Source organism: Perognathus longimembris, chromosome 5, assembly GCF_023159225.1.
Source record: "Perognathus longimembris pacificus isolate PPM17 chromosome 5, ASM2315922v1, whole genome shotgun sequence".
Lineage (NCBI taxonomy): Eukaryota > Metazoa > Chordata > Mammalia > Rodentia > Heteromyidae > Perognathus > Perognathus longimembris.
In genome coordinates, this window is record NC_063165.1 from 25,492,824 (window position 1) to 25,514,076 (window position 21,253).

General features: G+C 33.3%; 1 protein-coding gene across 1 annotated transcript in view; it reads left to right on the forward strand.

Moving 5' to 3' along the window:
* Cadm2 (cell adhesion molecule 2) overlaps positions 1-21,253 on the forward strand; it is a 172,229-nt gene that overhangs the window by 80,644 nt on the left and 70,332 nt on the right. Inside the window, exon 5 of the mRNA XM_048346436.1 lies at positions 9,730-9,820. Within this exon, the coding sequence (XP_048202393.1) occupies positions 9,730-9,820 (91 nt within the window). The remainder of the gene's footprint in view (positions 1-9,729; positions 9,821-21,253) is intronic.

Sequence of the window (21,253 nt, forward strand, 5' to 3'; positions counted from 1 at the left end):
AAATTTCTTACATTTGAATCAGTCTGGAGAATTACTTTGCAACTAGAGAAAATTAATGAATTATGTATCTGTGCTTCTTTGCTTGACCTAATGTATCTAAAAAATTACCCTTTCAGACTACTTCCCAATAATGTGTAGTATATTACAATAAATTTCTTTTATCATAGATTGAATTCAACACGTATAGGTTTGAAAATTTATAATTGTGTTCTTTATACTATCTGTTTTGTTGTTGTTTGTTTGTTTTGGTTGATTGTGGGGTTTGAAATTGGGGCTTGGGGCCAGTCCCTAAGCCTCTTTGTGCTGGAGGTGAGCACTCTACTACTTGACCCACCAAGCCACTTCCAGTTTTGTGATTTTTGTTTTTGTTTTTAAATTTATTGTCAAAGTGATGTACAGAGAGGTTACAGTTTCATATGTTAGGCATTGGGTACATTTCTTGTACTGTTTGTTACCTCCTCCCTCATTCCTCCCTCCCCCTTCCCCCTTTCCCTCTCCCTCTGTGAGTTGTTCAGTTGGTTTACACCAAACAGTTTTGCAAGTATTGCTTTTGTAGTCGTTTGTCTTTTTATCCTTTGTCTCTCAATTTTGGGATTCCATTTCACTTTCCTATTTCTAATACCAGTATATACAGTTTCCAATGTACTCAGATAAGGTACAGTGATAGTGCGGGTACAACCACAGGAAGGGGATGCAATAGAAGCTACAGTTTTACATGGCATGTTGAAAATAATTACAACAGTGATATAGCACTCATTTCCATAACATGGAGTTCATTTCACTTAGCATTATCTTACGCATTCATAAGGGCATAGATATTAGCCTTTGTGATCCTCGGCTGTGTATAGCCTAAACCCGTGCTAGTTATTCCATACGAGGGAGACCATAGAATCCATATTTCTTTGGGTAAGGAAATGGAAGAACTTGGAAAAAATTATACTGAGTGAAGTGAGCCAGACCCACTTCCAATTTTTGAGTAGTGAATTGGAGATAAGAGTTTCACAAGACTTTTTTGCTCTTGCTGGCTTCAAATTGCACTCCTCAGATCTCAGCCTCCGGAATATGTAGGATTACAGATGTGAGATACCTGTACCTGGCTTTTGGCTCTGTTCTTTTGGTTGTGTTGTTTTTTGTTTGTTTGTTTTCTTTTCTTTTTTCTTTCCAAAAGTCCACTTGATTTATGAGATACAGGAAAAAAAATTCAAATATCAGCAGAGACCTATCATTCAATGTAGTTTGTGTCTGTTAAAAGATAAAAATAAAGGCCCCATGTATCCTTTACTAAGTCTAGTCAGTTTACTTTAACTTTACATTTGTTACTTTTATAACTTGTGCTACTAATGCTTTTCTGTTTATCATGGAATCTGTGATTAAATATCTCAAAAGACATAGACAGAGATGGTTTAAAAGGACAGTGGGTGTTCAGGGTAGTGTTCAAAAAGAATTCTTTTTAAGAAGTATTGATTCTCTAATTTTCTTGTCCACTACAAATTACACAATGTCCAAAGCCATAAAATGTTAAAAAAAAAGACAAAACAACACAAAAACAAAAATAAGAAAGGTGAAAATAAAACCATCCCTAGCTTAGATTTTTGTTGTTGTTGTTGTTTATTTGTTTTTAAGGAATATTTGAATAACAAGATGTCTTACATATGCCTATGAATGTATTTGGATGCAATAGATGTAGTTATATATATTTGAATGTACTTGGACACATTTTAATTGAACCACAAGTAGCCCAACACTTTCTTGAAATGATACATGGGCTGCCATTGTGAAGTGACAGTAAGAGATGCATTTTATCACCTTAATAAATATACCCCTAATGTGAGATTTTATTCAAGATGCAGATGGGAATGTTCAACTTTTCAGAGAAGTTCAATTTACTTTCAATAAGTTCAATAAGTTTCAATAAGCTCAATACTACTATCTGTAGTATTCGAGGAATAGATTTAATTAGTATTATAATAGTTAATTGACTTTTGGGTAAATAATAGTTTATTTAGTACCTATTAAATTAGTAAAGTTAATTGAGTCATCAGTTATTTTAAGCCATCTAAATGGAAGCTTGATCATTTCACTATGTTTATATTACTGATAATAGCCATATTCATGTTTCTATTTAAATATTTTATTATCATATATTGATACAGTAGTTTCATTGTGAATTTCCATATACTGTTATGATGCATGTTGAATAGCCTCTCATCCCCAATCTCTTGTTCTTATCATCAAGACTTTTTAAAATAATCAGAGTTTTCACTGCTCTGACTTTACACATGAATGTAAAATAGTTCAAGCATATTCATCCTCTCCCTCTCCATGACACAGGTACCCACCCTAAACATTCATCATTTTATTTTTGCCACTAATCACTTCAGCCACATATTACAAACATTCTCTCATTTTCTTTCTGTCCTCAATATATATTATATAATATATATTGTAATATATACTCGACAATATATTACAATATATAGTATATTATTATATCCATTATAATATTATATAATGTATTATAACATATTACAATATATAATATATAATTATATTGCAATATATAGTATATAATATACAATATATCATACAGATATATCTATGTAATATAAGCATATATTGAAATTGAGCATTCCTGAGGGTGCCAAGCTAATAAGCAGGGTTTCATATGAAAATCTCTGTTCAAAATAATCCTGGGCAAGAAGTTTGTGAAACTCTTATCTCCAATTTACGACCAAAACCCAGAAGCAGAGTTATAGCTCAAGTGACAGAGCACTGGCCATGAGCACAAAAGCTCAGGTACATTGCCCAATTCTTGAATTCAAGCCCCAGAGCCTGAATCACAAGAATGAAACATATATATCCATTCCTTAAAACCATAATTTCAATCTTCATGCCACTATGATGCACTGAGACTGTCTCAAGCCACAGTTCTTTTGTCTCTGCTTCCTTTGTAACTAAGATTACAGGTATATAACACCAAAGTTAAATATGTTTAACTTGTTTTTATAACTGTTTCTATAGATCACTATGTTTGTATATTTGTTACATTGGGAGTCAATTTATTATACATATATACCGTACTCCATGCTTGAGTTAATTTATATGACACTTTAAAACAGGAAACACAAGTTGGACATCTTAGATAAATACAATGTTACACGAAGAAAATGAATAACAGTGATGAAAATAAAATGATTCAGGCTGAAGAAGTCAACCTACCACCACTAATAAAAACTACTAGACCTGATGGAATTGATCAAGATCAATTTATAAACTTTTTTCCACAATATATTGCAATGTTTTGCTCAGAGTATTTAGCATTTAGTTCACTTCAGGAATAAATGGTAACAAGAAAATCAAATATCACATATCAGTTTACATATTTATCCAAAGTTTCAGGAATACCATGCATTTCTTTAGGATATGAAGACAAACAATTATTTTAGAATCAATAGCCTATATTTTAACTGTCCAATTCATAGATGAATTAAATGTTTGAAAATATCACTAAATTCAATACATTGTAGCAGTACGTACTCCACATTTAACTGTGAATATTTTCTATTTCCTGAGATTGTGTGCATATATTATCATTCACATATAACCAATGCATATAAAAGTTGACTTGGATATTGTTTGAATTTTGTATTTTATGCTGCTTTAAATACACAAATACAATCTTAACATACATGATGAAATAAAAACAAATGACAGCAATTATAATGAAATGCTGGTAACCATTTGAAAGAACAGTAAATGGTGCAATACATCATATCAGAATTACATATACCAAAAATCAAGAACATTATTCTACTTTGTAAAGAAATAGGGTATGTAATTCATATTGCTTCTAGAATGGGAAAGAAAGGGCTCATTTTACAAGTCTGGAATTAGTATTGAAATGAATTTGTGAAATGAAATCTACATCCAATCCTTTGAAATGTATTGCAATATATAAATGCAGAAATATACACACAGCTTTTACTAATTCTTAAAGGATGTTAAGGCTATACAATACATTATTTTGATGAACTATTGATTACTTTTTAATTGCAGGTCATCTATAGGTTTTTAAAAGATCATTATTACAGAAATTTAGAATTGTTTTATAAAGTCATCACATAATCTATGGTATTACATCCTTTTCTTGGTAGATTTCCTAAATGGATATATAACAGACACAATGCAAAGACATAATAAGAATATGTTTTTTAGATTATTTTGAAAAAAACCTGGAAAGTGAATAGTGTTAAAATTCATTTTGACTTGAGATCTATATATGTTATCTATGTATCTACCTATTTACCTACCTAACTTCATGTAGCATAAATGTATATGTTTGTAAGGATAATTTTATATTTTTTGGTTAAAGTATTAACAGGAATTCTAATCCTGATAAAAAGCATTATTTTAAGAATTTCTTTAGGAGCTGGGAATATGGCCTAGTGGCAAGAGTGCTTGCTTTGTATACATGAAGCCCTAGGTTCGATTCTCCAGCACCACATATATAGAAAATGGCCAGAAGTGGTGCTGTGGCTCAAGTGGCAGAGTGCTAGCCTTGAGCAAAAAGAAACCAGGGACAGTGCTCAGGCCCTGAGTCCAAGGCCCAGGACTGGCCAAAAAAAAAAAAAAAAAAAAAAGAAAAAAAAAAGAAAAGAAAAGAATTTCTTTAATATTTTGCTAAAATATTTTGCCCTAACATCATCTGACCAATTCCTTGTGGAAATAGTAAAATGAGTCACAAAAGCTATGAATTGGAATGAAAGAATTCTTTATTATAAAATAAAAATGAATCACAATCCAAATTATTTTCTCTTGAAGCAAAATACTTTGGAAAATCAAGTTATGTTAATAAGCACCTCAGTGGAGGGCATTATGTAGTAAGAAATATATTTTGTGTATGTTGGTTAAAGAGGAATATTGATATTTCACGGATATTAGATCTAGAATTTTGGCAATTAATTTAGAAAATTAACAAGTCTGTTCATAATTAAGTTCTTCCACTGTAACAAGAAAGGTAATAATGAGAGGAAAGCATTATACCTATTGCTACCATTAAAAATAACTTGCCAACCAGATGCTGGTGTCTTATGCCTATTCAGTAGGCATCTGAGGATCTTGGTTCAAAACTTGCCCAGGCAGGAAGTCTGTGAGACTCTTATCTCCAGTTAGTCACCAGAAATCTGGAAGTAGAGCTGTGGCTCAAAGTGGTAGAGCACTAGTCTTGAGTGAAAACAAAACAAAACAAAAAAGAAAAAACCCTCAGGGACTGCTCTCAAGCACAGAGTTTAAGCCCTGTAACTGACAAAACAAAACAAAAAACACAAAAAGAACATTCTATTTTTACAATTATGAAAAGTTATTATCAAAAGATATATAAGGCAGAAAAAATCATAGCTGGAAAACATCTAGAAAAATATGTTTAATTTGTGTAAATGTGAGCTGGGACTAAGAATCAATGTAAGGTTTGTGGTCTGACTATTTACTGGTAATTATAAATTCAGCACACTTTAAGTAATTCAATCAGTTCTTACATGTTTTAGAATAGATTATCAAATTGATGATAAACTAGCAGAAATTGTATCACTTTCCATTATTTTTTTTAAGAAGAGACAGTATAAAACACTATGCAAGATACTAAGGAGATAGCACTGGCAAAACATGTAGCAATAAAAGGGTGAAATAGAAAACATCTATTCAATGCACTTGAACACATTAGAAGGTAATTGATGATTTCCCTTAGGAAATAAAATTTGAGTTGAGATTAAAAGGTTGCAGGGCATAGTACCTCACATTTTTAATCTGTGCTACTAGGGGACTGAGATCTGAGAATCACAGTCCAAAGTCATTCTAGACAGAAAATTCAGAGAAAATTTGAGATTCTTATCTGTAATTAAACCACAAAAGCCTTGAGGGAGGATTCTGGCTCACAGGTTAGAGTTCTAGAGTACTTTTAAGAGATCCAAGTGGGCACAACAAATAGGTGCTGCATATATATAAAAGGAACTCATGTGACAGTATTTCTGTGTGATGATCATTTGCCAGTGATTGCTGTGTGGATTCATGTGTGGCTGAAAGACCCTGAAGAAAACAATATAACATCAGATTCTAAACCCTATGGTCTGTTGCTTCAAACTATTAGGCTGCAAAACATGCAGAATGTAAGAATGATCATCCAGAAATATACATTCAATCAAGGGTGTGATTTTTTTATGTATGTCTTCATATGTGTGTATAAGCAAGGATATCAAACAAACCTAAGGAATATTGCATTTCAGTTGTATTTCCATTGTTAAATTTTCTTTACATGAATTATTTACTTTCTTATTTACATAGAAAATAAGGAATTATTTGAACTCAACAATGTTTTAAAGTTAAAGAAATGTGTATTGTATTATGTCTATTTTTTTGGAACATAGAAGTTATTAGGTTTATTCTGGAGATTTCCATAGAATTACACACTGGTTATTTTACCTCATTTGACCTTTGCTTTTACACAAAATTCCATAGGGGGAGTCTAAAGGGAGTGCTGAACAATGCATTCAGGGATTTGTTAGATGAGGTTTTGCGTCTCTTAAACTACCTACATTAACTAGGCAGAAATAACAAAAATCACAACATACTTTGTTTTTCTGTTTTCTTACAACCATGTTACACTATATATATATAGTGTATATATGTATATATTTTTTCACCTCAGTGGAAATTGTTACCCTCGTATCCTTTGACAGAGCCCACTCCTACATTATGAGTAAGGCAGGAGTGTCAGGGAAGTAATGCCTCTCTTCTTTACCCCAAGAGCAATCCTCAAACAAACTTTAATAGGAATTAGAAAATTCAGTAAATACTTCTGTCCTTTCATTATTAAGTATTATAGAGCGTAGGTATGCTCTCCATCATCTTTCAGAGTTCCACGGCAGGATGGAATTTGTGTGACAAAAATTATAATCTTCTTGGTAGCACAGACTTGGCAGGCTTTATTTACCACTGTCCCTTCCTTTCTCATTTCTCAGTACTTTTTGAGATGAAGTCCCAGTCCTCATAAAAGTCATGCCTCAAAATCTCTTTACTAGGATAGTGCATTAGTGTGAGCTCTCTAGAGAAACAAAACCAATTATACATACATATAAAGAGAGATTTATTTTAAGGAGTTGTTCACACTACGAGGCTGACAAATCCCAGTGAGCACGGAAACAAGAGACTCAAGCCAGCCATTGGCTCGTTTCAGGCTGAGTCGCATGGTTTATAAACCAAGAATTTCTGCTTAAATCTTAGTCTAAATTGAAGTCAAGAAAGGCAGATACTACTATTCTAGTCTCCTTATCAGCTTTTAGTGACTGCCACAAAATAGCAAAGCTCATGAAATTAATAAAGGACACGTTTTACCTTGACTCTTAACAGAAACTTCAAATTGTGATTGATGGTCCCGGTTCCTCTGAGCCGGTGGAAGCGCAGTTAACTGAGAGGAAGGCACAAGGAAGATCAAGCACGTTCACCCAATGGTGGCTGATAAAGCAGAGACAAGCATCAATATCTCCTTCAGAAACCCATCCGAATGAACTTCCTCCTCTAGCACACATAGCCTTAAATCTCTGCCACCTTCCAATAGTGTCACAGGCAGCTGAACATGCTTTCAACACCTAGCCTTTGAGGAATGTTCTAGAACCCAGCAATAGTCAGTCAAAAGGAAAAAAAAAATCCACATGCTCACTTTGGGGGGACAGATTTAGCCGCATAATTATTCTTTGTAGGCCCCAGCAGTTGAGTGAAGCCTACCCACATTGGAAGACAATTTGCTACTCTCTCTCTCTCTCTCTCTCTCTCTCTCTCTCTCTCTTTATATATATAATATAAATCATTTTCAGAGTCAATTAAAATGCTTGACTTAAGAGCTGTTTGTCCTGTGGAACAGTCAAATTGATATAAATCAATCCAATCCCTTTCACAGAATCATATGTTTTGTAGTATCTTCCAACCTGCTCCCCAGAAATGCACCTTTGTTTTAAGCTATGGCGGGGGAAAGTAATTTTGTAATGTAAGTATTTTCTAAAAGTAAAAAAAAAAAACTATAGGCTTCAGTTTGCCTATAAAAATTCTGACTCACATCTCTTAACTTGCACGGCATTAATATATTTTCATATATTCATTTGCACTTTGACAAATTCTGGATCTGCAGGCAAAATTATGTGTGATTTCCAGTCAACAAATGTTTCCACAAATGTAATAATATTCATAAATACTAATGAAAACATACTTAAATTCTTCTTAAGTGTATTCCTCTACTAGTTTTAAAAAAGCATTCCTGAGCTGAGTCTTTTTTTTTTTTTTTAATTGAGTTCTCTTCGTGGTAACACATCCTAATTTCGAACTCAGAAAGCTCTGCCTCACCAATGTGAGTTATGGGATTAGGTCCATATGTCAGTCCAATGAATGTATGTATTTTATAACTATAACTGTATTTTCTTGCTTAATGGACTGAGAAAGATGTATTTGAAGCATAAGTATATTTGAAATATGATATGAGGTATTTGATAAGATGATCACTTTTTGTTTCATATTTGAAAAAGTTTAACAGGATTTGCTTCAATAAGGTAACTAGTAGAAAAGTCATATAATTGATTGGTATTATTAAACTGGCTTCAAAGCAAAGATTGAATGTAACATGAGGGTGCTTCCATTCTTCAAATGGTGAGACCTAATGTAAATTTCTAGAGAAGTCAAGGCTGACTCTGTTTTTTTGTTGAGTATACAGATACAAAAGGGGTGGCTAATGCATGTTTACTATTGGCTGGATTGTAAAAATTAGACAAAATTTTGAACACACATTATCATTTTTGCTTTATTTCATTTTTTATGGTACTTGAATATGAACTAGGGCCTCACATTAACTCAGTGTGCTAATTCAGCTTCGCTCTACCACTTGCTTTGTGCTGGTAAATTGGAGATGGCATTTTCTACACAGGTATCATATTCCTTTAAATCTTAGCCTCCTGAGCAACTAAGATTGTAGCCATAAGACATCAGTACCCAGTTGTGTTTTAAATCTTTTTTTTTTAATTTCTTATATGAAATGTATGCTTTGGCATTGATTAGAGTTATATAAATTATAAATACAAATATCCTACACTACTCTTGAATCTTCTTTAACTAGCTATGGTTTTATCTATATAGGTATAGTATTTAACAATTACGCTTTAGCAAATAAGGCACAATTTTAATTATTAATAACATTTTAAGTAGCTATTTCAAGTGTGCTTTGGACAACTGTAGGTGCTCAATGCTGTATTACTTCATTCAGAAGAGATTCTGTATTATGCTTCAGAGAGAGCAGTAGAAGAGTTCAGTAGGGTTTTCTTATTGCGATTCCTGCAACAATGAGGTGGTGTATTTCAATGCACATGAATAAGTTCAGTCCACACTAATAGCATTCATAGCCATCTATAAATAGTTGGTGAAACAATTGTATGAAATACTTGGAATTCATTTGAACCTCATTTTGCTATTACACTTTTCAATCTAGATTTCAGTGATGCTCCTAAGATATTCATATATTTTTGTTGGATTTGCATGGAGAGGAAAGTAACTTCTTAAAATCAAGTACCATCAGTAATTCTTTATAAATGCTTATAACATACAAAAAGAAAGAGTGAATGAACTTAAAGAATGTACACATATATTAAATATTGTGTGTGACTAATAACCTATCTTAATATTCTTTGCTTTTTTCAGATACACCATCAGTTAAGATTATACCATCTACTCCTTTCCCACAAGAAGGACAGTCTTTAACTTTGACTTGTGAATCCAAAGGAAAACCACTGTAAGTAACTTAATGAGCAATAAAGTTTTCCACTAGTTTTTCTATTCTTCTTTGATTGCATGTTTTAACTAAAGAAACATATTGGTTTTATCTTTTTTCTTGGTGGGCAGTGTGGTCCCTGGGATAGAAAACTCCTGAACCATTTCTTCATTAAGTGTCTGGGGTGGTTGCTTTTTAATTTGTCATCTATAGAAATTTCTGGGAAATATTCCAACTATGCTTTTTTTAAATTTTTCTAGCTACAATAAGATAGTTTACCCTGTGAGGATTATCGGCTTAATCTATCAGTATTTATGCCACCGTACTGATAAAAGTAACACACTAATTAATTTAATTTTTCTTGGAAATGGAAAATATTTAAGTATCTTCAAAATTTTAAGAAAAAAGCAGGTGTATATTTCCAATGTAGTACCAAATGAAAATATGATTTGTGAATTTTACATGCTTCAGATAAACATGAAATGTAATTTCAATATAAGAACATAATAACATTGAGGTCACCTTAATTCTAAAGCTTTTCTTTTTGACATGCATATTTATATACAGCTAAATCAAAGGATGCTACCTTTTTCGCAATGTACTTTGGTGTGAAGTGAGGGCTTGCTAGATAGGCACTTTAGCCATTGAAAAACAATTCCAAACTATTTTGCACTGGCTATTTATAAAAAAAAAAAAAAAACAGCTCTGCCAAGATGCATACCAGGACAAAAAAAATCCCTTATTTTTCATTACCCATCAAAACTAGATGGCAGATAGATACCACCATGTCAAGTTCTTCCATTGAGATGCTATCTCAGAAATGTTTCTGGATGGGCTTCACTGGAAACATCATCCTCATGATCACAGCCTCTAAGTGTAGCTTGAATGATATGTGCAAGCTTTCGGTGCAAAGGGCTTGTTATCTGTATGTGAGGGCTGGCCATGAACATGAACTTCCTCATCTCAGCTTTTCAAGTACTGAGAGTTGTACAGATAAACAAATAAAGGCCAGGATACACATTTTTTAAGTAACATATTTAAATATGGATAATTCATCTACAGATTATATTATAGTAATTGAAAGTGATATGATTATATTAATACAATAATAGTTTAGGCCTAACTTTACGAAATGTTCTTGATTTAAAAAACATTTCCAGTGCACTTGTGTTTAAGTATTAATAAGAGGAATTTAATCATCCACTACACAATACAACATGAGAGAGTCTGTGCAAATCAGATTAACTTGCTGAATTTTGCTCCTAATTACACTTAAATTATTTAAGAATTGGTATTGTTTTATGTCTTGACAAACCTTTCTCAAAAGAACTAGAAGCTAGACACTGAAACATTTTCTTAATCATAGTAAGTAAATCAATGTCTTCTTTGATTATTTTTTAAATTGATGATTCTTTTGATCATAATTTGTCAGGGATGAAAGAACATTGATTTATGGGTGCAAGTGACTGAGAGGTTATGATTTGGAACATAGTGGTTGGATGCCAGCCCTGTCATGAAGGTTGTAGAGTCCTTTCTCAGTAAAGGCTGGCTGCAGTTGTGTGTGGCTGTCATCATGAGCAATTTCAATATTTTGGCTGAGAAAAAGAAAGTATGGTGGATCCAGATTAACATGAGCAGAATAGTCTGTAAGCCTGTATTTATGGAAGGAAGGTAGATTTGAGGGAATATTTGCCAATCCAGTCCTACTTTCATGTGTTAAAAGACAGTAGATCATGGGAGAAAATGACTATCTCCAAGTTAACTTGTGAAAAACCGTGCTAGAGGCATAACTCAAATGATAGGGCATCAGACTACAACTACAAGGCCCTGAGTTAAAAAGCAAATCCAAAAGACAGAATGCACTAGTTTTAAGAACAATTTATAGATAATTCTATTGTTGTTTTTTATTCTCTATTTAAAAATAGGAAATCTTTTTAGAGCTAAAAGAAAATGCTTTTATGGTAGCTTTACTGTTTATATAGACTGTTCAATTCACATTCATAGTTTTACCTTCAGAGAAGTTGAAGTTCCTTATAGAAAACATTATCCACCACAATATGTTATTTATATGTGACAAGTGCATTTTAGCATTACAGCTTTAGCCAGAACTTTAGGCTATAAATATAGTACTTTAACCAGGCAAAGGAGCATAATGGATTTTTACTCAGCTTCAATATATCTAAACACAAATTTCTCAGCTTCTATATACTTAGTATCAGCACTTATTTCTGACCTATCACTTCCTCGTCCTCTACTCTCATTTATTTCTGTTAATATTTTTCAACACTGTCTTTTCCTCTTCCCTCTTCTTTTGCTTTTGTTTTTCACAGCATCAGGAATGAGCACTGGGAGCTATGAAGGAACACAGATCAGGATACAGAAATTAATTTTGTGTTTCTTCTTTTCTTTTCTTTTTATACCAAAGTAAATATGTGTACATCTGGTATACATGCACAATATGTTTAGTATATGTGTACAGTATATTTATACATCATGCAGTTAAATGAGATAGGAGTAAAAACATGATATATACATGCTTAGAAATAAATATGCGTTGCTCAAATAACAGTCAATTCTCAGTGACTTGTTTTATTTTTATTCCATGCCTTCTCTCTAGGATAGTCATCATTTTCTTTATAGAAATGATTAGAAAGTAATCCATATCACCTACTTCAGACATTATTGAGTGGTTGTGCCTCATTGTGTTTCCCAGAGAATAAGTTACCTTGAAATAAGCTTGTGTGTAGAATAGCCACACAATTGAAGATGAATGTAAAGTACCGTTATCTCTTATCTATTTTTTAAGAATTCAAAGTATGTGAAGTTTAAGAAATGGAGGTCACCTTTCCCATAAATTAAGATTAATATCACTTTGCAAATGGAAAAGGAAATTTAGAACACTCCATGTTTTACAGAAAAGAAAATTAACATTCAAAGGGATTAACTACATTTTACTTATTCATCCATATTGAAAATTGGTGAGCCTGAACTTCTGATTCAGTTCTGTTCAAAACCTAGCCTTTCAATTATTTGCAGCTACTTCAATTGCTGACTCCAGGTTGCTACTTATGATACACAAACTTACATATGAAATTCTACTATAAGGATGATAATAATTCTAACACTGACTTTGCAGTTTGGGGTGTTTTAATGTAAAGAATTGACTAGTCTCATGATATATCTAAGTTGGTATCCCTATCAGACTTTTCTTTGTACTTATGCCCTACACAGTTTCCAAATACCTATTTCACTATTTCTAGCTTGTTTGTACTCATATTTAAAAAATTCCAATTAATAAATGTTCTTTGAGCAATTAGTTCATAGGGTCCATAAGGGATAATAAAAATCACATTCTGACTTCATTCTTATAGCTCCTATTTATACTCAATTGTCCACAAGTAAAAGTATATTAATTTATTCTCTTGTGTTGGATCCCCATTTTAAGATTTTAATTTTCACTTTATTTACATCTAGGCTTCCAGGAAATTGATAATAAAATGGCAGTGTCTTTGATCTTTACTTGTTTTAGAACAGAGAATTCTTTACTTGTTTCTCAGATTCTTGAAACCTACTCTTCTCTGTTTTCAATGCAACCATCATTGCCAGTAGATGAAAGTATTAACCTTTTCAAAGACAGTTTCACCGGTAGCCTCTCTGTAGATTATTGTATCTCCAACAGTGCCAGATGAGGCAGACAGAACAAAAATAAATAATTATTAAAAAAGCAAGGGAAGGCTAAAAAGAAATCATTGGATTTCCCCAGAAGGAAATATTACTGATCATCAAGGAAATAGCTTCTCTAGAGCCCAGAGAACAGAAGGGAAATTGTGGTAGATTAATCGGGGAGTTTGTACGTAATAGGGAAGGAGGAGAAACTCTAGTCAGAACACAAGGCATGTCAGAGAATGAAACATGAAATGTGGAAGAGGGGTGATAAAAATAAACAGACTTTAAAATAAAGCATGCTTTAAAACAATACTGGGGTAGCTATCCATATTTTTTAGAGAGGATCAAAAAAGAAAGAGTGGAAATGAAGTCTGGGATAGTACACACTTAATAGGCAGGTTCAATTTGCCTACTCCACTCTGGCGATCACTGCCAAAGTTCCGCCCCATTACCTTGTAGCTATTTCAATTGATTCCCCACTTGGTCACTTTGGCACCATGAGAAATATCGCTATTGCTTTGTGTTCAATTGCTTCCCCAAACACTTAATGTCTATTAACTTTACTGTTTACCTGATCCACTCCTAATGAACAAAAAAGAATCCAAAATGTAGAAGGGAGGCATTATTTCTTTTTTTTTTTTTTAGTAGACTTTGTAATTTGTGTAATCCAAGGCCAAATCTTTATTACTTCCTAAAAATAGTGTTTGCTCAACATATGATTTCTAGAAGAATGAGCCATTCATCATTATTAGATGTATTGTTAGCAGACAAAGCAACCCTCTATCCTAAGGGGGGGAAAAAAAAAGAAAGATGCCTCAGCTCCATTTGCTCTGAGACTCCTGTTTGTAACCTGCCCTCCTGCATGCTAATGTTGTTTTCCTTGTTGTAAATGTGAGGGCCCCAGTGACTGTTTAGGAACAATCATGCCTTATTTGCCTGCTTTGGACTGGAGCCTTTTGCCATTTTCCTGTGGAACAGCTGCATTACTTGGGCCAGAACCAAATTGTTCCACTTGACATTACTATAGAGGCAGAGGCATTCTATTCTTTCCTTAAAAGAGAGATTACAGTACATGTCTGTCTATTGTTTTAATTTTAGTTTAAAGTGAGGACCCAGCCAGTGCCAGCCACTTTTCTTTCAAGTCCCCAGAGTTTTTGCAATCTTCTTCTTTCCTTGGCTCAATTCCCAGACAGCTTTCAGGCAGCAACATTCTCCATTTATAAAAAAAAAAGAGGGGGGTGGTTTATATGACACTAAAGTCATGACCTTAAAGTAGTGTGTGGTTGCCCCCACATGTTGTGACTTCATTTTAATCCAGTATTTGACACTTTGTGAATTAACTTGAGAAACAATAAAACCTCTTTCAGTTGAATGGATGTGTATTTGGCATTTGTTCTCTAACAGGCAATAAGTATAGGATTTGATACATGTTTCTGAGTATCCAGCACAATGTTTGCCTTCTAACTTAACTATTTTGCCTTCTGGTTACCACAACTTTTCTTTCACTTTTAGGCATAAATCTAATGTGCATAATTTCACGGCAAAGCATTTTCCAAGTCCATAAAAGGAGAGATATTTTAATCTTTAGAAAGACAGATTGATTACTATATAGTTATTACATATCAATCAATTACGTATCAATTTTGGAAATGATCAAGAATTGTGGGGAAAAAAACCTAATATGTACATTTTAGTGTATTTTCTCATTCAAATGTAGAAATTTATTTTTCAAAATAGACAAATATTAAGGAAAGCCAATTTTTTTTTTTTTTTTTTTTTTTTTTTTTTTTTTTTTTTTTGCCAGTCCTGGGCCTTGGACTCAGGGCCTGAGCACTGTCCCTGGCTTCTTCCCGCTCAAGGCTAGCACTCTGCCACTTGAGCCACAGCGCCGCTTCTGGCCGTTTTTCTGTATATGTGGTGCTGGGGAATCGAACCTAGGGCCTCGTGTATCCGAGGCAGGCACTCTTGCCACTAGGCTATATCCCCAGCCCCGGAAAGCCAATTTTTTAAGAAGTTAGTTTCCTCAGCCTTCCATGGACTTATTTAAAAATCACAGGCTGTTTGTTTTACAAACTAATTAGTGAGAAGAAATTTCAAGACATATCAGCAGTTATTGAAAGCAAGTTATCATCCAGAGTGAGACACTGTTCTCAAAAAGAGGGAAAAAATGTTTTTTAAATAACAATATAAGTCTATAGTAACTCACTATCCATATAGTTACTGGGGATCAAACCCAGGATGTTGCACTTGCTAGGCAAGTGCTTTGCCACTGAGCTACATCCCAGCTCTATCCATATTTTGACCTAAACATAAAGATGTTATTAAAGAAAATTTGTCTTTTTCCTGCTATAGAGCAGGCTTTCTAATTAATGGTCATGATATGTGTTTATGCTCAAAGATGATGTTTTAGCAGCTATGCTCTAGGGTATATAAAAGTTTTATTGTTAGAAGAAAGGAAAAAGAGTATAGTAGGATTTGAATTATACAAGCTGTAGATATAGACAGCCTCAGTGGGTTTAAGCAAGTCTCCTAATTAGTTCAGGTAAATTTATATATATTAAACGACTTCGATGTTTGAAGAGTTTTAGATTCTCTGCATCATCAGTGCAAATGCAATACCAATTTAAAATAATGTAATGCGATGCTTGCTCTTCTAGATAAAATGAGCAGAAAATCAGGTCATCCTCAACATAATAGCATGTCATCAAAACAATTAGAAGATGGATATAATGATTATGCCTTTGTTATATAGACATTACCATAGCAGCCTTCCCAGTTAGTATATGTTATAGAATTTTTAGGTATATTCTTTCACATCTAATTTCAAATCTAGTGTGATTATAAGGTTGTCTCATTTAATTGATTTATTAATTAAAATGAAAGGTATTACATTCATTTTTCCTAAGATTTCTTTCAGTTGTATAATATTGGGAATTAAGTCTAAATTCCCATAATATAAATGCATTCATGTACTGTCCTTTCCATATCAATTTATTCTTGAAGTCCATTTGGTCTTTTACATCTCATGGATCAAAATTTAATCATACATTGCCTCCCTGGAAACACACAAGTGGTTATGGTGGAAATGTTCTGAGATTGAATATATTTGAGTTTGTTTTCAAACAAGAAGCTGATGCCTAGTAATCTCCACTGCTGTTATTTAGGATATGCATCTGTGGTGTCTTCCAATGTCTTCTTAAAGTCCCCTAAGAGTTGCAGAACATGATCATAGATCCCTAGAGCAAAAGTATTTCTTGACTATTTTCAGGTAAGCAGTTTTCTTACAACAAAAAGCCAATTATTTTGAGGAATATGTAAATGTGTAGCTGGGAATCCTATGCAAAATTTATCTACGTATTAATGATACTATCCTATGCATAAATGAGAGTTTCAGCACATCGACTTTCTTTTTCCTAGGATTAAAATTCTGTAGATTTTTATACATTTATTATAATACTATATATGATCCTTTTACTTTTTGAAGATCTATAGTTCTCCTAAGTGATTTTAAAGTCAAATCATCAACCTTCCAATGGTAGAAATATTTCAGAAAAAAAAATTCATATGTGTGTGGAGATGTGTGTGTATTTGTATGCATGTGCCTGTGCACGTATGTGTATGTGTGTGTGTGTGTGCTGAAATGTTGGAATGATTTATTCAAGAGAATGTTAGCCCATTCTTCAATAAGAGCCATATTTGCTTTTTCTCTTTGCATTTTCCCATAATATTATTAATAAATTTGAAGTGAATATCACTCTGGTAATCACCAATAAAATTTAATGTAAAGTGGATTACTCTGTGTCTATTATAACCACTGTAAAATATTTTAGCTACCTTCTGCATAAATATATGGGATGGGAGAAGATATGTGCAACAGAATTAATTTGGAATCACTGTACATGTTTGATATTATTTCTTCTAGTAAAGGAACAGATTATTCTTGTTCTTGGGAAAGTTGTTCTGTGAACTCACAAAAAGAATTCAAAAGAATGTGTTTTCCTTGCATTGCACATGCCTTTTGTTTTTACTGCATGAAATTCTTTTATAAATAACTTCAGTTCAAACGTAAATTCTAACAGACAGAAAACTTTCAAGTTGGAAAAAAAATTAATGTCCTACATTTTAGGAAAAATGTGCATTTATAAATGGTTCTAATTGGAATAGCCAATCTGTCAATGGTCCATGGACACTTTATCAGCCTAACTCTTAGGAAGTCACAGTCACAGTCCTTATACCTGAAAGAAAAAGACAGTAGAGAGAGAGAGAGAGAGAGAGAGAGAGAGAGAGAGAGAGAGAGAGAGAGAGAGAGAGAAATACATTAATTTTTTAAAAGGTAGGCGAGTGGAGCAGCACCTGTTCTGATTTGTGACCAGCATTATGTCCTGCAGGTGGGAAATGATGAATGTAAGTATTTTTCAGTTGAAATTACAAGGACAGGAGTGAAGACACTGACACGATCTTACAGAAGTTAAATGGAAATACAATAGTTTTACGTTATGAAGGAAGAAGAATGTCTTATGGAGGCATTTGCTCTCCCTGTGGCTTCAAAAAGCAGTGTTTTTCAAAGTGCAATTTGTGGCTAATTCATAAGTCATAAAATCAATTTAGATGAGGCCCTTTAAAAGCCCTCTCCCCCCAAAAAAAATAGACAATAGAGGAAAGGAAATTATAGAAAAGAAAATATGACAATAAAGGTAATACCATAGAAAAGTTTTCATGTGTGCATATATGTGGTTTTCATACATGACTTTGTAATGTATTTCTTTTCTTGGAAATTGAAAGTTGTTGCATTAAAAATCTACAAGAAGGCTGGGAATGTGACTTACTTGTAGAGTGCTTGCCAAGCATGCATGTAGCCCTCAGTTCTATTCCTCAGTACCACATACACAGAAAACACAAAACAAACAAACAAACAAAAACAGAGGTGGAGCTTCCACTCAAATGGTTAGAATGTTAGCCTTGAGCAAAAGAAGCTCAGGGAACCAGGGCTGGCAAAAAAAAAAAAAAATATATATATATATATATATATAGAGAGAGAGAGAGAGAGAGATATAGATATAGATATATATATAGATATAGATATAGATATATATATATAGATATAGATATAGATATAGATATAGATATCTATATATATATATATATATATATATCCACAAGAATCTTGAGGAAACTGTTGTTAAATTCCAACCAATTTAGCCTTCTGTAACAAAAATAGAAGGATATGTGTTCTAACTGAAGACATTTTAGCTCCATAAAAATGAAAGGCTCGAGAAGCGCATCCACGGAATGGAGGACACCAAGAGACGTTCTCATGCAAAAGCAAAGGGTTTATTCGAGCAGGCTCGGGCTCACAGCATGACCCGAGCTTTTCTGAGGGTGACCTTATATAGGACTCTACTATCAGTTAGGGTAAAGCCCGCGCATTTGTAACCAATAGATTTAAAGTAACACATCGTGGTCTGCACGCAGGCAGCCAATCATTTTACACTGAGTCACATACATTTACCAATCATTTTAAGGAATCCTAATTTGGGCTGGTAAGGGATACGTGCCAAGTTGTATGTGTGCGAGGATTCTTGGAATGTGCAAGTGACCTTTTGGACGGGCTGGCGCCTTTTGTTTGTTCCCCTCAAGGTGGGGTTGGGTGACTGCTTGCAGGCTGCATAGTTCAGATAACTGCAAAGTCCAGATGACAATAGATGGCAGGATGGGGGGTTTGTCCTCGTGTCCCGGAGGGAGAGGGGCTTGGGTAACTTCCTACTCAAGGGGGCTCGTATAGCCTCTTTCAAAATAAACTTGAATGTCAATAAAAATTTTGTGTTTAATAATGAAGAAAAATATGATCCTCTGAGAAGGGTTTCATCCAAATGTTTAAATTACAATTTCCAATTTTTAAGTTTTAAGATTTGATTTACTTCATTCTTACTTATACAAAACATTTCACTGCCACCTACCATAATTGATATGTGCTCTAGGGATAATCTATTAGTTTTTATGCATTAGCTTTGCTGGAATTATGCAGTTCATAAAAGGACTATCTACCTCAAAACTTGTAATAATCACCAATAAATATTACATAAATCAGTATAATGTACGGGATTTAACAGATACTCTAAAATAATGCTATTATTTTCAAGTTTGCTAAAGAGCACTTGTGTTTTGTATAAAGGTTATTTCTTCTCTCAACTCTAAGACTAAATTTAGCACAAACATGTGCCTAGTAAATTAGAATCAAGTAACATATGAGAAAAATCAGAATAGGAATATATTTCTTATTTGCTGTTGAGTTTTTAAATACATGAACAAAATGAAATATTGAATTATTTTTTATAAATGTGTTAAAATTTAAAACTATGATCCTATGGCCTTAGTATATATGAGTGATTACATAAGCATATTGCATTTTCTTTTGCTCTGTATCTTCTGTTCAGTTGGCTTAGAAACAATTATAATTTTTTAAGTGCAAATAAAACATTTTTCCTCTAAGGTTTTATAGAAACAAATTCAAAGTTCATCACATGTATGTTTCCAATTTCTAATTATTTAGTATTTTAAAGGGGTAACATTCTTGATTAACTACCTATGGGTTAAATTGTATGGTGTTACAGTCTCAGGTCTATTGCTGCCTTCAATTTCCTGTTATCCCTAGTGTCTGACTCAGACACATTTTCTAATCTGACCACACAAAATCTGATGCCCCTTAATAGATGAATGAACCAAGAAATGTGTATGTATGTATGCATGCACACATACATGTATTACCAATTAATATTTATAATGTTCTAATTTCCTAATATGTCCATAAAAAGGTTATTTAGCAAGTATTGATACAGTTTGTGTTTCATCTTAATAAAGAAGTACTGAAGACTTTTTTTTTTAACTTGAACCCAGAAATGATTGAATTTCCGGTTCCAGATAAACAACATTCTTCACTGTTGTTCAGACATTCCAAAGAAGATCATTAGAAAAATGGTCCTAGTCTTCTTTTTTGTAGTCAGATTTTAAAAATGTATAGAAGTCAGATACTAGGGATAACAGTACTAATAAAATCTCCTGCTTTGTTTTCACCATGTGAAAAGAGGTAAAAACAACATTGCACTATTCTTTACTATCATACAATAGTAATTCACCCCTGATCATCAAAATGTATGACAATTTTGTGCCCTGACAATAGGTTATTCTAGGGTCAACAGCATATTCTCCAACCTACTACAAACTAGGGTCATCATGGATGTCTCTGAGAGTTTGATTAATTTTCTGCAGCTGCTCATACGTCTCTGGAAAACATTATGCTATGCTCACCCATTAACTAAAAAGTATTACATAGGATTAGCATGAATAACCAGATGAAGGCATCAGTTGGAAAGGCCCTGGGCTTCCACATCCTCTACTGAATGTCCTCACTCCCCTCAGCAGCTTGATCAACACTGTCTTCTTTGATACAGGTGCCATGGATTTCTCTAAAGGCTTTTTTACAAAGGCCTTACTGATTAGACACTGGACATTGATAACCAGCTCAATCTTAAACTCTTCCTGCTTCCTGAAGTAGGACTGAATGTGATATCCCTTTAACTATATACTCTCCATCCTGAGTTCCCCATGAGTCCACCAAGTGAATCCCATACCATCTCTTAACAGCTCCTCAACAGAACCCTACTACTCAGAAAACATCAAGGGATTTAGAACAACTGTTAGCAACTGAGGTGAAACAAAAATATTATCACAGTCTTAATTAAAAAGAGTTTATGGCATATTATCAATAACTATGGTCAGAAGAAAAACATG